The 14,425-nt window shown below is 40.9% G+C and overlaps 1 protein-coding gene across 1 annotated transcript in view; it reads left to right on the top strand.

Annotated features, from left to right (window-relative positions):
* Positions 1 to 342: 342 nt before the first annotated feature.
* TRPC5 (transient receptor potential cation channel subfamily C member 5) overlaps positions 343 to 14,425 on the top strand; it is a 68,952-nt gene continuing 54,869 nt past the window's right edge. Inside the window, exon 1 of the mRNA XM_051629923.1 lies at positions 343 to 720. Coding sequence (XP_051485883.1) covers positions 343 to 720 — 378 coding nt within the window. The remainder of the gene's footprint in view (positions 721 to 14,425) is intronic.

Raw genomic sequence — 14,425 nt, 5'->3', positions numbered from 1 at the left:
TATCCATAAAGAGCAAGAGCATGCTTCTGACCAGATAAAAGAAATCAATGGCGTAGTGTTTGAACCAGATTTAGCAATACATGGGGTGTGTGTCATTCTGCATACCTTTCCTGAGCAGTAGTAACCTTCATTTTTTCAGGTAGCCTTTTAATGTGGAGTTGCTCAGGGGTTGTTACAGTCATTGTGTTGAGAATAAAACAGCTTAAAAATGGATCAGAAGCTTTCGCTGTGACAGACCTTTGGAAGTTTGTACCCTGCCAGGGACAGATAGGGATTGCTCCTCTGTTTTGCCACTTATGAGTGCTCCTTCCTCCCCCACAGGTTGCCCAGTCACTATGAACAATGGCCCAGCTATACTACAAAAAGGTGAACTACTCGCCCTACAGAGATCGCATCCCACTGCAGATCGTGCGAGCAGAGGCAGAGCTCTCAGCGGAAGAGAAGGCCTACCTCAGCGCTGTGGAGAAGGGGGACTATGCCAGTGTCAAACATGCCTTACAAGAGGCAGAGATCTACTACAACATCAACATTAACTGTATGGATCCTCTTGGTCGCAGTGCTCTTTTAATAGCCATAGAGAATGAAAATCTGGAGATCATGGAGTTGCTTTTGAGCCACAGTGTGTATGTGGGAGATGCTCTGCTGTATGCAATACGGAAAGAGGTGGTGGGAGCTGTGGAGCTGCTGCTGAGTTACAGGAAGCCAAGTGGTGAAAAGCAGGTTAGTGAGTACTCTACTTCATGTTTAAGCCATTGTCCTGTGTTAGGAAAGTGGGACTGCACAGAGAGGTGCTGTGCCGGAGTCATAATGTAGATCCATTGCTTTAAATGCCCAGAGTAGATGTGTGCAGTCCTGTTTGGACACTAACTTTCCAGTCAGAGCAAACATGTTGTTCCTGACTTCAATCCTCAGCGTTTTCGATTTCACTCAGTGTTCTTTTCAGTCTTGGAGTGTTTGTGGACATACTGATTTATAGGTTGATTTATAGATGCACACTTCTTAAAGGAATGTGGGGCTGTCTGAAATTATATTACAATCTATAAATCTGAACTATTGCCATGCTGTTGTACCAGTGGAATTGCTTTTCATAAGTAAATCCTGAAGACACACAAATTTATAAATAACTGTAAGCAAGCAAATGGTCTGCTAGGTTTCAGTACTTAGCCAGAGTACAGACAGACCTTCTTGGTCTCCATTTCCAGAGAGCTCTAGTTTAGAAATGCTGTGGTAGGACATAATGTTACAGCATGAGCTAAGCTGCTAAATATCTGGGCAGTGAACAACTACGACTTGTAGGAAGGATCCTTAGCTACAAAGCCAACAGAAGTTACATAAGGATCTTTGTGAAAAACCATACCAAAGTCTGAATCTTGTCATTTCAAAGTGTCACAGATCACACTGTCCCTAATTTTTTTCTTTTTTTTCTTCTTTGCTTGTTTTCATTTGCAAGTACTACTGCCAATAACTAGAGTAGTTTTTCTACATTACTGAACACTGACATTTTTTGCACGGTCACTGCTTAGAAAAGAACATTCAAAGCTTGGATAATCCTTATCTATCAGGACTCATTTTGAAGTCTAGCTGAACACATCCCTCTGTGTGTGAAAGAAGAAAATTTTTAATAATAGTCATATAAGAAAACATTTTCAATGGATAGACCCCTTACTACATAGATTTTAATAGTAATTTCATGTTGCCAAAGCAAACAATAAGAATCGACCTTGACAACATTCAAGGGTGCTCAGCTTAATCCTTAAAAATGGCAGCATTCTGCATGCTGTAGCACTGTGATTCTCATGTGTGGTTTAAGCACTAGAGAGATGAAGAATCTCTTCTATCAGACTTAAAAACTGAAATGGTATTACTAGGTTTTATTCTCACAAAATATAAGTAGCAAAATACAGACCATTCATGGGGAATGAGCCATTTTTTTTTCTCAGTCTTCTGAAAAGTTTGACCATCCTATAGGCAAACAGGAAGAAGGTAGAATAGAAGAAAAGTTTTTTATCAATAGCATGAGGAGCTGCCAGTAAATATTGTAGGTTAATGACAAGTTTCTCCTGAAATGTCATGGAAAGCAAGTGATGGGATTCATGTGGATTTCTTTAAGGTCTCTTGAATGCTAAAACTTGTGTCTACTTAAATCACAGCCTTTCTGACTTAACCGGACAGAGATAGGTCAGTCAAAAAAGGTTGATGTACTGCAGCTGAAATTCAGGTCCAGCACCTCTAGCTCAGCAATACAGTTCATAGTAGGTCTGTTTCGTTTTTCTTTATTTCTGTGCCAGTGTGCAGCTCTCCTTCTGTAGCTAGGATTGCATCTACTGTGAAGTTTACAACTTGAAGGAGAACATGTGTGTGGGAGAAGAGATGCAGTGCCAGTTTCAGCTTTATTTACAAGGTTTGTTACAAGAACAGATTTCATCAGTATGTTTTAGACTAGTACTGGCTTGATGCAAGATCCTATGTACAAACCAGGAGTAACTAACTTCCCTGGCTATGGCTCAGGCTCTTCTGTAGACTGCAGGAAGTATTTGGCAGCAGTGCTGCACGACTGGACTTCAATTGCAGCAGTTTCACTCATTGTTCATGCAGCGATGGTAATTAACATTTATTTCATGTACAGTGATACAACATTAAATGGAAAGAAGAAGAAACATACAGAACATCTGCTTTTTTAGTTGAGTCATAACAAAAATTCACACTTCATGGAATGGTTTCTGTCTGGCTGAGAAATTTGTAAGATAGTGTCACAGCACTTTTCATAGATAAGGTTTCATATAATCTATTCATTAAATGTACACAAGGTTCAGTTTTCCTGAACAAACCAGTGTGAAGGCAGCTCCTTGACTCCCATGTAGCAGCCTGTTTCCAATTAGGGGCTGTCTGTTTGCTGCACTCGAAGCAAAGGTGCAGAAGAAGCATCTTCTGATTGCTCTCTCTTAAATGTTCAATACTTTGCCCTCAATCACCTGAGTCTGGAGTTTGTGAAAACCTGCTAGTTCCCATTTTCCTGCTGTCTGCTTCTGAGAGGTTATTATTTGACTCTGTACCAAAGTCTTGTTTCTCTAACTGCCAGGCATGAAGAGCAGTTCCTATTTGTGTCTGTTCACGTCAGCTCAGTTAATTGTTGTTTTTGCATCTCAAAAGCAGCTGCATAGAATCATTAAGGATGATCCATTTTATGGGCATGTATCTTCACTCATTCCTACAACCTTATCATTGTACCAAAATCCTGACCAAGAATATTACAGGTTGCATTATGCCAACCTCTTCTGGGGTTCCAGTGACAGTACCTAGTTAGCACAGGATACACCCAAACCAAGGTGGAAAACCTCAGTCCCTTACAGACCTGACCTTCAAAGCAGTTTCATTCACTAGCCAGAGTCTCGGAAAGGTGATGTGTCCTGGGTGCTCCATAGCTGTCTCTTGAGAGCTGCCCAGGGAGAAAAGCTCTGTTTTTCCTCTGAATTATGACCTTTCCTGGCAGCAGAGGCATATAAACTTTCAAGTATAAGAAGTGACCTTTGTTGTGTTTCTTATGTAAGAGAATCAGGGTCTCATTCATGATCTAAGGGACAGGGAGAAATGGATTAAGAGACTGGGCAGCAGAGGTGCTTGTGTTCTGTTATTAAGTGAATGCAGGCAGTCATTCTGCAGACCTTTGCCAGACTGCTGTGTGAGCTCCATTTACTGAAAATACCATGACAATGGCAGGGGTAAGTCATAGCCAGTAACTATAACAACACGCTTCTCCCACACTGCAGCCCTGCGTGTGAGGGGTGTCTCAGGAGAGGAAGAAATTACTCTGTTTACATGTGGAGCATATGAGAGGCAGGAGCATGAGCCACCTCTAAAGGCTGCTACAAAGCACATGATAGATGAGTGTGCAGAACAGTGATGTGTTCAAGTAGATCTATTTCCTTTCAGCTTTATCTCCAAGGAAGGTTCGCAGGCTACTTTAAGAACTTAAGAATTTCTCCTCAAATCTCTTCTGCCCAGTCCTGACAACTTACAGCCAGGGTTTGTGTATTGCTCTGTGAGTCTCTTGATAAAGCTAGGGAGAAGACTTCACCAGTTAAGGCCTCTACAGCTCATAAAGTTAGAGCTGTTTTGGAAGGTAATGTCACCTGTGGGAGATTTGGGGTTCAGTGAGCGAGTCACTGGTGCAAGCATCTTACTTTTACTAGCATGGAAAGACCATAGAGGTGTGCTGATGTCCTTCACTACCAGCAAAGACTAAAGCCCAGGCTTAAAAGGACCCATTCATTTCCTCAGATCAGAGCTAATGTCTCAGATATGCCACAACCATGCTTTGAGGTGCACATTCACTTTTTGCTTTTACTGTCAGTGTGCAGGTGTGGTCCAGAGCATGATGGAAGGTGCCTGTGTGCAGACCATGTCCTGCTGTGGGCTGTGACAGGCCTGCCTACCCACCGCAGCACAGGTAGGAGCTTTGCTGACCTCAGCAGGGTGTGGTGTGGCACAGCACAAAGAGCTGAAATAAAGGGAAATCCACTTATCTACACAAATTAGCAAACAAGCTACTTTTTTTTTTTTTAAAATAACAAAGAGCTTTTTTAATTCTGTGATTTTTTTACAAGTTCACGTGTTATTTCCAAATCTTACATAATTTACTCCAATTAAGCCTCTCAGCTTTTGTTTGAAACCATAGCTTGCTTTGGCCAGTCATTTTATATTGCTCATTGGTCACTTAAATCATAGGATAGTTTGTTTTTTCCCAAATAGATGACAGACATTTGGAAAGCACAAGCCTATTCATGTATATTAAGAGGAACAACAAAACAAACATTCATGGAAGCTAGACATGCAGTGTTGCAAATGTTGCTTTTTCCTGCCAAGATCTGTAGTCAGTGAATATGTATTCTCCAGGATAGAAAAGTGACCCTAGCCTGGTCCTTTGTTAGATGCTCTATGCTTATCAGGACAGTGAAGAGGCTGATAATGTGCCACTGCATAGTGGCAGGAGAACAATATAAATGTACAGCAGACTGCTTGCCATGGCAATCCATACTCAGGGCTACCACATGATGGGTGTCATGTTATTTACATAAGACAACAAATCACTGAATAATCAGGTTAGAAATAGTAAAACTCAGCACACAGATGCAGTATTGAATGCAGCCCAGGCTTATCAAATCAGGTGGCTCATCTCTTTTGGGGTAGGATGTTAAGCTGCAAAGCTGTCTGTATGTAGGATTGGTCCAATACATACAATGGCAAAAGAAGACTTTTTGTTCTATTCTATAGGTACACATCAGAAACAGAGATCTGGCTGGGGTCCTGCAATTAACAGGGAACTTGAAATTACTTCTCTTTTTTTTTTTCTGTTCAGTACTACTGTAGGATCAAGGTCATGTATATAAGAAGTCTGTTGAACAAACTCTTTTTCTAGTGAAATTTTCTGTGTCCCATTCTATTCAGTCTTTGAGTTTGGGCATTTTTTTTCCTAAAAGTCATATTAGAATTTTTTTTTTAACTATACAAACATCAGTGCAGTAGGTTGTGCTTTCACCTAAACTGCACTAGAAAAGGGCAGGAAATACATGTCTGAAAATGTGTATTTTCCTACAAATTTTATTCACTTTCAATTTATCATTAGTAATAGTTGTATTTCTAGACATTATAAAGCCCATTGAAATCAGTACACATTTTCCCTTTGACTCCAGATGAGGTCTTCAGGGGCATTTTCTCAACAGCCTCTTGTGTGAATGCTGTAAGTGGTCCCAGTTCTCCCCTGGACATGCAGCACAGCTCACATAATAGCACTCTCTGTGTGCACAGATCTCACATCAGTTTCTGCCTTGCTGAAGTGGGTGTTTGCAGCACAGCAGGCACAACCTGTGCTGACTGCTGAGCCCTCCTTCCCCCAGAAGCTGTAATCTCTTACACGTTCATGGTGTAGCCATGAGCTTATTTACAGGTAGCTGTTTTCTTCACAACAATCAGAGCAGACATCAAATGTTTACATAAGGATGACACTAGCATCTCTCTGGTATCTGCCAAAGTTAGTGACTTGCTCATGGCAGATGGTTTCAAATTAATCTGATTCACAGATGGAACTGCAAGTGTAATTCCTCAATAGTGAGAATAAAAAGAGAAGGGGTCTCAGTATTTATGACTGTGGTTCAGTTTGTTTTGATGGTCTAAAGGCCTTCATGAGAATCATTGTGATCTCAACAGATACCTGTCCATATGTCTTCCAAAAAAAGCTTTACAGAAATAATCCGTGGAAGAATATGGTTGTGAAGAGGAAAATACAGAGAATATGAGGCAAGTTCTCAGTCTTAGTTGCTAATCCTCAGGTACCTGCTGGTGGAAGGTTGCTGCACTGTATTAGTAAACATAAAATTTTACCTCAAAAATCCTTTTTCAGATAAGCTGATGAGTGAAAATCTGCCTTAATCTTTATGTAAATATTGTAGATCAACACCCCAGAGACAGTCTTCTGTGAAGCAGAAATTAAATGTTGCATTAAACAACTTTACTCTTGCCCAAATCCAGTAACTTTCTTGACACAGTGTGGTTTAGCTTAGCTTTCCTACTCACACGGAGTTCCTTGTTCTGTATGCAGAGTCCAGTGCAAAGTTTAGCTCTTAGCACCAATGGTCCCTGATTTCTGCAGACTTGCTGATACTTACTAGATGTTCAATCTCATTGCTAGCACTGTCAGCCCTGTGGGGTCGCTGACAGGACTTTCTGAGTCAAAGGAAGCAAGTCAGTTGGCAGATATCTCGTGGCATAAAAGCTAGCTTCTGCAGGCAATTAGAGTTTCAAAAGCAGCTGGTGCTCCTCATGCCCTGGCTGCAGTGGTTCCTGTGGATCTGTCTCACCTGTAGGTAAAGCAGAAATACCCTGCAGCAAGGCCAGAGGATCTGGGATTTGTAGCTGTGAGAAATGTTATCCTGTCTCCTTAAGTAAAAGGCCTCTGTTTCTTTGAGAGGTGAAGGAGAGACATGTGGACTTCCCAGCTGAAATTGCTAACGTTTGCAGCATTATCCCCTAACCTACAAGCTGAGGATGGATATGGGAAGGTGGCTCACATACAGGTGGAACAAAGCCTTGCTTACATGGTGAGCATAGATATTATTTTAGATAACATTGACAAGGAGTGTCAGCAAGCTCAAGCATTAAAAAGGTGTGAAGTACAACCAAGAAATCAAAGCAAGCCTGAAGTGCAAGGATATGAGTAGCCCTTATGTAGTGTTAACCATTGCACACCAGCAGTATTTGTGTCCTTCCCTGAGTTTAAAAAGTCAGCTAATTCAAGAAGGTGTTGCTGAAACCTGGACATTTTTATCTTGGAAATCTCTAGGCTGTTCCTAGTGAGTTCTTGCTATTTGGTGCTGTAACAGAGAGGGTAACGGGCTGAGGGGTATGACTCAGTACAGATACTGTGGCCTTTCAGCCATTTCCCTATTAATATGATAGGTTCAAAGTGACAGGGCTGAACCTGGCTAGATACACTCTGAGCAAGAGCAAGTTCTGAAGAATACAAGCAGTTGAGAAAAACTGTCCACAAGTTTTCAGTATGACAATATTTGAAAGGCACAATAAGGAAGAAAGAATGTGTCTGAAAACAGAAAAGTAGCTGTTACTGCTCCAAAGCCTAATGGCTGTACTAGCATCCAAACTTTTCATTATTTTTATTGATGCAGTAATAATTCACAGCTATAGTTAACATGGCTTTGACATTGGCGGCTGCCTTCAAAATGAATTCCATCTAATTAAACTAAACAACAAAGAAATCAAAGACCACTTCACTTAATGATTGCATTTAACTAGGAGTTTCTGCCCCTCTTCTCCCCCACAATGTCATCTTCTCCAAATAATCTTAAATCTTTGAGGAGGTGTGAGGCAAAACTAAGAGCTTAGGTAATATATGGCATAGACCTAATGAGTAGCAGTGAGGCTGGGGCACATGGGCTGCAGTGCCAGCTACCAGACATCTGACAGTGGCAAATAAGTCACTGGCTCCTCCTGGGCCAACATAAAATCTGTTATTATTTCCTAGGAGAGCTGGTGGGGTCAGGCCAACAACTGCATCACAGCATGCACAAACATGTCATGCTTGTAATTTAACATATGAACAGAAGTCAGGAATGCACTGTTACATGAAATGCTTCCCCAGGAATTGTCATGATTAATTTGTGGGAGTGGTCTTAGCACTTGCCTACATGCAGCACACTGTACAGTGTGGTTTCAGTCAGCAGTGATGGGTGCATGGGGTCCCGCTGGATGGACCATCTATAACAAACTGTTAGTAAGGAAAAAATCTTGTTTATGTTTCTACATAAGTAAACTTTTGGCCTCTCTATAGATCTGTTAAGGTGTTAAGTTTCAAGAAAACATATTTCATTACTACCCAGCATCCATGAATATGCCCCATTTACTCATAAGCTCAGTTACAGCATTAGCTGCTCCCTTACATCAGCCCTCTGACACCACACAACATGTATTTGGTCTACATGACTCCTGAAACCCAGAAGGGGCTTTTGACATGGCTGCCTAGATTCACTGATGAAAGTATGCAGGAGAATCTGTCTGGTGCAATAGTTGCAACACATTTTTCAAGGAAAGCTTCTTGAGGAAATTGTATGTAACAAATTACAGGCTCCTCTGAAACAAAGCTCTGGGAGCTAGAACTGCAGGATGGTTTAGCAGGAGTCCCCTAGTCCTTACCTGGCTGTTGAATAGAGCTGTGCTTAGGTTTGCAATGTAGAGTAGCACCTCTGTGGCTTCTCTGTCCCTGTGTTGGCCAGTCTTTTGGTAGTAACAAGGCAGGAAGGTGGATAAAAAAGGCATTGACAGAGATCAGTGTTGTCCCTGCTCATCTCTGCATTGTTACAGCAAGGGAAAGCTGTAATCCAGGGTCTGTGCTCTGTCATTGCCTTGGGAGAACATGCTGGAAAACCTCTCAAGCCTCTGGGAGGCTTGGGATCACATGTGTTGTCAGTACTTAACTCATGGCAGTGCGAGAGGGCCTGTGTGCTCCACTTCAATACTCTTCAGTTAGACAGATGATGAATTAGAGGCAAGTCTCTGAAGCATGAGGAGCATATCATTAGCTAAATGTTTTGAGCTACCTAGGATTAGAAATAACAAAGGAAGTCACTGGCTAAGTGGTAATAAAGAAAGATCACAACCACACAGATTTTACTCTCATCCAAGACGCTGCCACCTGTCTAGATTGTAATTTCTTTGCTGTTGCAAACTCTTGGGTCTTTTCAGAAGCCAGTGTCATCTTGGTTAGTATAGGAACAATGCCAGAAGCACAGCTTAATAGTCAGAATGGGGAGAAGCGCAGACTCCTGCTTTGAGGGCATCAAGATGTGTTTTGTGCAGCATCACACAGCGCTGGGCTGGCACCAGATCCAGCCACTCGCTCTTCTCTGTGATGTTGTCTCATGATCAAATCTGATTCTTCTGTATTTTTTTTAAGAAATGTGGTTGAATAGAAACACAACTCCACCTCTCCCAAACAAAAAGCCCTCCCTTTTCAAGCCCTGTTAGTAATGTATTACCTCACCTAAACTTAATGAAACATCTCTCATCCACATACACTAGTACATTACAGGAAATAGGGACATTTTATGTACAAAGATGACATAAAAGGCTATAGATGGCATGGTTATTAGCCTATATTAGCACATTGTGTCCTTGTTGCCACTAAGAATAGAAATACAGAGATTAGATAAAAAGAATTAAAAGCTGGACAACTCTTCCCTCCCAGAATAAATCTTGGAAAACATGAGAAAAATAGTAGCTGTGATAAAACAAGTATTACCTTGAAGCTTGCAAATTTCCAGCTAGCCATGCACTGTCGTTGTTTCAGCATGGGGTCAGGGGAAGGCTTATCTATAAAGTGAAAAAATATCTAAGCTGCAGCAATGTTCCAAGGCCTTCAGTATAGTTAAGAAATTTACAGAATTGGAATAAGTAAGATCTTTAATAAAATTAATTTCCAAATTTAAAAACATTAAAAATTGTTAGGGCTTAGTCTTTGTCTTTACCCCAAACAGCTGCTCCTATTGCAGAGTAAGTCTTAAAATGGTAGTGAAGAAAGGTGGAAAAAAAAAAAAAAATCACAAACAGCATTTTATGTTTCCACATGGGGAGAACAGCCAGGCATATATGAACTTGTCTTCCTACCCACACTTCAGAAGACAGTTCAGTTTACTCTCATGTCAGCAATACAAGACTTAGACCTGAGCTGGTATCAGAGATCTCAGGAGACACATCTAGCAAGCAGCCAAGGAATCTGTGCATTTTGGCAAGGCTTTGGCAGATCCATAGATGCTGTGAGCCAGGTTCTGATGTCACTTACGCCACTCTAGCAGCTTCATTATTATCTGGATGTGTACCAGTCCCAGCTTTTGTTTATTGTAACTGGACAAGTGTCAATATTCAGCCAGTCCCAGGCTACATAAGTGTATGATAAAGCCACATTCATCTGATAGCTGGTCATGTCAGAGAGATAATGTGACATACAAGTTGTGACTGTCATGAACTTTTCAGCCGGTCTGACAGATGAGAAATCATAACCAGGAGAGGGTGCAGTTGCTTATGGCATGACACTGGTCTTACTTCGCCAAGCAGCAACAGGCTCTTGCTAGCCCCTATTCCTGCTGGATTCAGTAGGTCTTAGCTGGAACAAGGCACAGGAATCCAGGGCAAAACAGACCTCAAGAGTGTACTTAATTTAAATACAAGAGGCTTAAACACAAGCTAAACTTTGTAACAGCATCCCTCTGTGACTTGGAGAACAAACCACACTGATTGCACTCTTTCTGCATTTCATCATCTTATTTCCCCCACCAGCATCAAAAAGGGAGACTGGCTTAGGGGAGAGAGTGCTCTTTCTGGAATAAGTCACCATAGGCTATTTTAATGCATATTTGCAAAATCCTTTCCTTCTGAAAGCTATTCTCCAGATTACTCTTTTTTAATCCCCAACAAAAGAGAAGTTATTACGTAGCATCAACCACAAATGGTGACATCTTCTGACAATCTTTCTGGCTGTGCTGCATTTCCTTAACACATGGCTGAGCACAAGCAGCTCTGATGCAATTCTGCTGCTGTCAGATCCAGTAGGTTTCAGTTTAGCTCTGAAAACTAATCCCCTGGGTCTACCTCCATTTTTACACACATGGATAAGAAGCCAGATTTAAACTTGGAAGAATCTAGAGTAGTAGATATATCTGTATTTTGCTTTTGTTTATTGGTTGCAGCAAAAAATGTTTAGTTATATAGGTATCACAAATATAATTCTTCACATTATTTAAGTAGTAAAGCATTATATAATGCAATTTTAAATTAAAAAATACCTAGTTCAGTGTTAAATGTACCATCTGGTAGCATTGCATCAGCATTTGGCTTGCTACAGGGTACTAAAAGGTTCTAATTTTCTGTTTTACACTATTAGCCTGAGGGGTAGAGACTTTATTTGGCTTTACAGGCATGGAAGTCACTGAGCAGATTTTAGACCAGAAGGGAACCTTTTCCTCAGCTGGATATTCTGGGACAGCTGTATGGAAATCACTGGATACTCCAATAACAACAGCAGAGCTTGCCCGAAAGTACATCTACAACCATGTGTGCTTAATGCCAGTTACTAACTTGTTCATAACCAGTACAAAAGCCCTTAAGTACATTACTTTTTGTTACCAGTTTGTGTTCTTCATTCTATTTCATTAACCAAATTACATCTTTCATTCAACGAATTGCTCTTCAGAGAAAATCCAGCCTCCCTATTAATATCCATATTATCATCACTCTGATACAAGACATCTCTCAAGGCATCTCCGATTAAGATACTCAAGTTACTAAAACCCACACCACTGCATCAACTCAAATGAATACTTAAATTTATAGAAGCATGTCACATTTTTCCAGAGTCCCACATAAGGAAACAAATGCCCATGAGGTTCTGCCAGCGAAGGAGTTTGTTTATGGGTTTAGGATCAGGATTCAATCAGTCATGTCAGTCACAATATGTATTTTTTTCAAGACCCTTTTGCTGGTAACATGGCTGATCTGCAGGCTAGCAACACTGACTCCGTCTCTCATGCTCTATTTATAGAGCTGCAGCTAGAAGTACCACAGGACTGCGATTCTGAACAAAGTCACTGCTAAAGCTCCTTCTGACCACTGAGCCTCACGCTACACTGATGTAGTACAAAATCTTTTTCAGAAGGCATATGCACTTCCCCCATAGGGCTGCATGCAAAAAACCCCACAAACTAGAAGCAAGGAAACCCAGGCTTCCATTTCTGTGTCACATATTAAGGTTTCCAGTGAGGTTGCATGAGTTTGTTTTGTTTAGTAAAACAGTTTTGGCAATTATAAAATCTTTTACAACATATAATTGTATCAGTTATGCAAGCTGAAAATGCTATAGATTAATATACTTACAGTTTAGAATGGTTATACTTAACATTTATTACACTGGTCCAGGTGAGGTGCTAGTTTATGGAACAGAGATGACTTGAAAACGGGGGAATTCCATCTGTAACAAGTAAAAGCATTAGTTATTTTCAAGCTACGTGGCAGCGTTCTTTGGCAGCGTGCCAAAGAGGATACATATTTGGACTGCCTCTGACCCAAGAAGCTTACAATTAGAGCTTAACAAAACTAGGAAAATAAAGGATTTTGTGTTTAGGCTTGGCTTTACTTTCTAGATAGTCTTTCAGTTCAGGTCTGAAGCTCTGAAGGGTTGTCTGGGTTGACTGCAGCTGTGAGCACCAGTAGAGGTGAACACTGAGGAGGGACCTGAACATGAAGGGAGACTAGTGACTGGTAGGGTCACCAGACCATAATTGGAAGGACTATCAGTACAAAGGGACAGAAGAGCATAAGACTCAGAAATAGAAAACCACCTCCAAATAGTCAGACAAAGCCAGACTCTTTCTGCAGAGTTAAGATTTTGCACTTGACTGGCAAGCTCCTTTGCTGCAAAACAGCTTTTTTCAACTAGTTGTCCTTTTTTCTATGCACAGATGACAGATGCTTTGAAATCTTGTTTTGTTTAAACCTGGATATTAGCTGTCATGGTCCATAAAAAGCAAAAAATGTATTCATATTAGTCTAGTTTGGTTGAGGAGCATGTTTTTGGACTGTATGTCCTTAACCTCCCCAGTTACTCCACTTCAGGTCACATTGCTGAGCAGTCTAGGGGCTCCCAGATACCAGACTAGAGTAAGTCCAAATTAAAACTTGCAGAAAACCTACAAAAAGCCATTGAGTCTTCAATGCCATGTGTTTTTGCTCTATAGTTCATCTCTCCTTACACTGTAGTAGTTACTAAGATAAGCTGACATTCCTGCTCTTCCTATCCAGAGCTTTCTTCCAGCAGTGCACTATTTACTAGAAAACTTGTTTTTTCCATTCAGAGGAGAGCTTAGCTATACTGAGCAGTGCTTTTATGTGAACAAATCCTCCAATTTCTTCTCTTCTAATGAATTAAGGTTGTTTCTGCCTCCCACCCCCTTTTTAAATAGTGGAGATTTTTCAGTCACCACAGTATCATTCAGAGAAGCAGCAGTACAGTGCTAAGCAGCCTACCTCTACAAGGATTAAGTCTAGAAGGTTGGTAACAAGCATTTAGTCACTTGTTAATTGTAGCATTAATTTCTTAGGAAGATAAAATACAAACAAGGCATATGCTCCTATGCAAGTTGTGACAGTAAGGTTCTGAAGGACTCAGGTTAGCAGCTTGTCAGGTGAGGAGATTAGTGGAAAATAATTTGTTACTCAGGTCACTTAATGAAAATAACTTTGGAAGAGCATAGCAGAGCCTTTGGGGTAGAATAATTTATTCCTCTTCTGCTTCCATCACTGTAAATTAACCTAAGATATAGAAGAAGCCGATCGAAAAAGGAACTCAACCTGTCAGAGTAATGCAGAAGGAGCATCAGCAATTACAGTGCATTGTTGTCATCTCTGCTGCCCCTCCAGTGATAATATGTAGAATACATATTCTTCAGAGCAAAGGCTTGTTTTGCATCTTTAAAACAAGACTGTTTACTAAGATGCAGATCAAAACACTGTGCAACAAAAGTATTCACCACAAGACAGCTAGGCATGGCAGAGAGAGAGGCCACAGCAGCCATCATTTGCATGATTCCCTTTCTGTGTTTTGGTGGTTTGTTTTGCTGCTCAGCTATAATCAGAAAAAAAGCTTCATCTCCTGTGATTGTAGGCCTTACACTGATCTGCTCCCAGACCCCAGGGAGTCTCTCTGTCTCTGTACCATCATTTGCCTTCTTATCCCTTAATTAAAAGTGCTGCAAACTGCCCAGGAAAACACGACTTCTACACAGCATCTGGCTGTGTGCTAATGAAATCGTGCTCATTTTTGAGGTGAGGGCTTGTGATATGAGCCAGAATAAGGGATGAGTGATCT

The sequence above is a fragment of the Apus apus genome, chromosome 12 (genome assembly GCF_020740795.1).
Source record: "Apus apus isolate bApuApu2 chromosome 12, bApuApu2.pri.cur, whole genome shotgun sequence".
NCBI classification, from domain to species: Eukaryota; Metazoa; Chordata; class Aves; order Apodiformes; family Apodidae; genus Apus; species Apus apus.
This window is presented reverse-complemented; position numbering and strand designations above follow the sequence as displayed.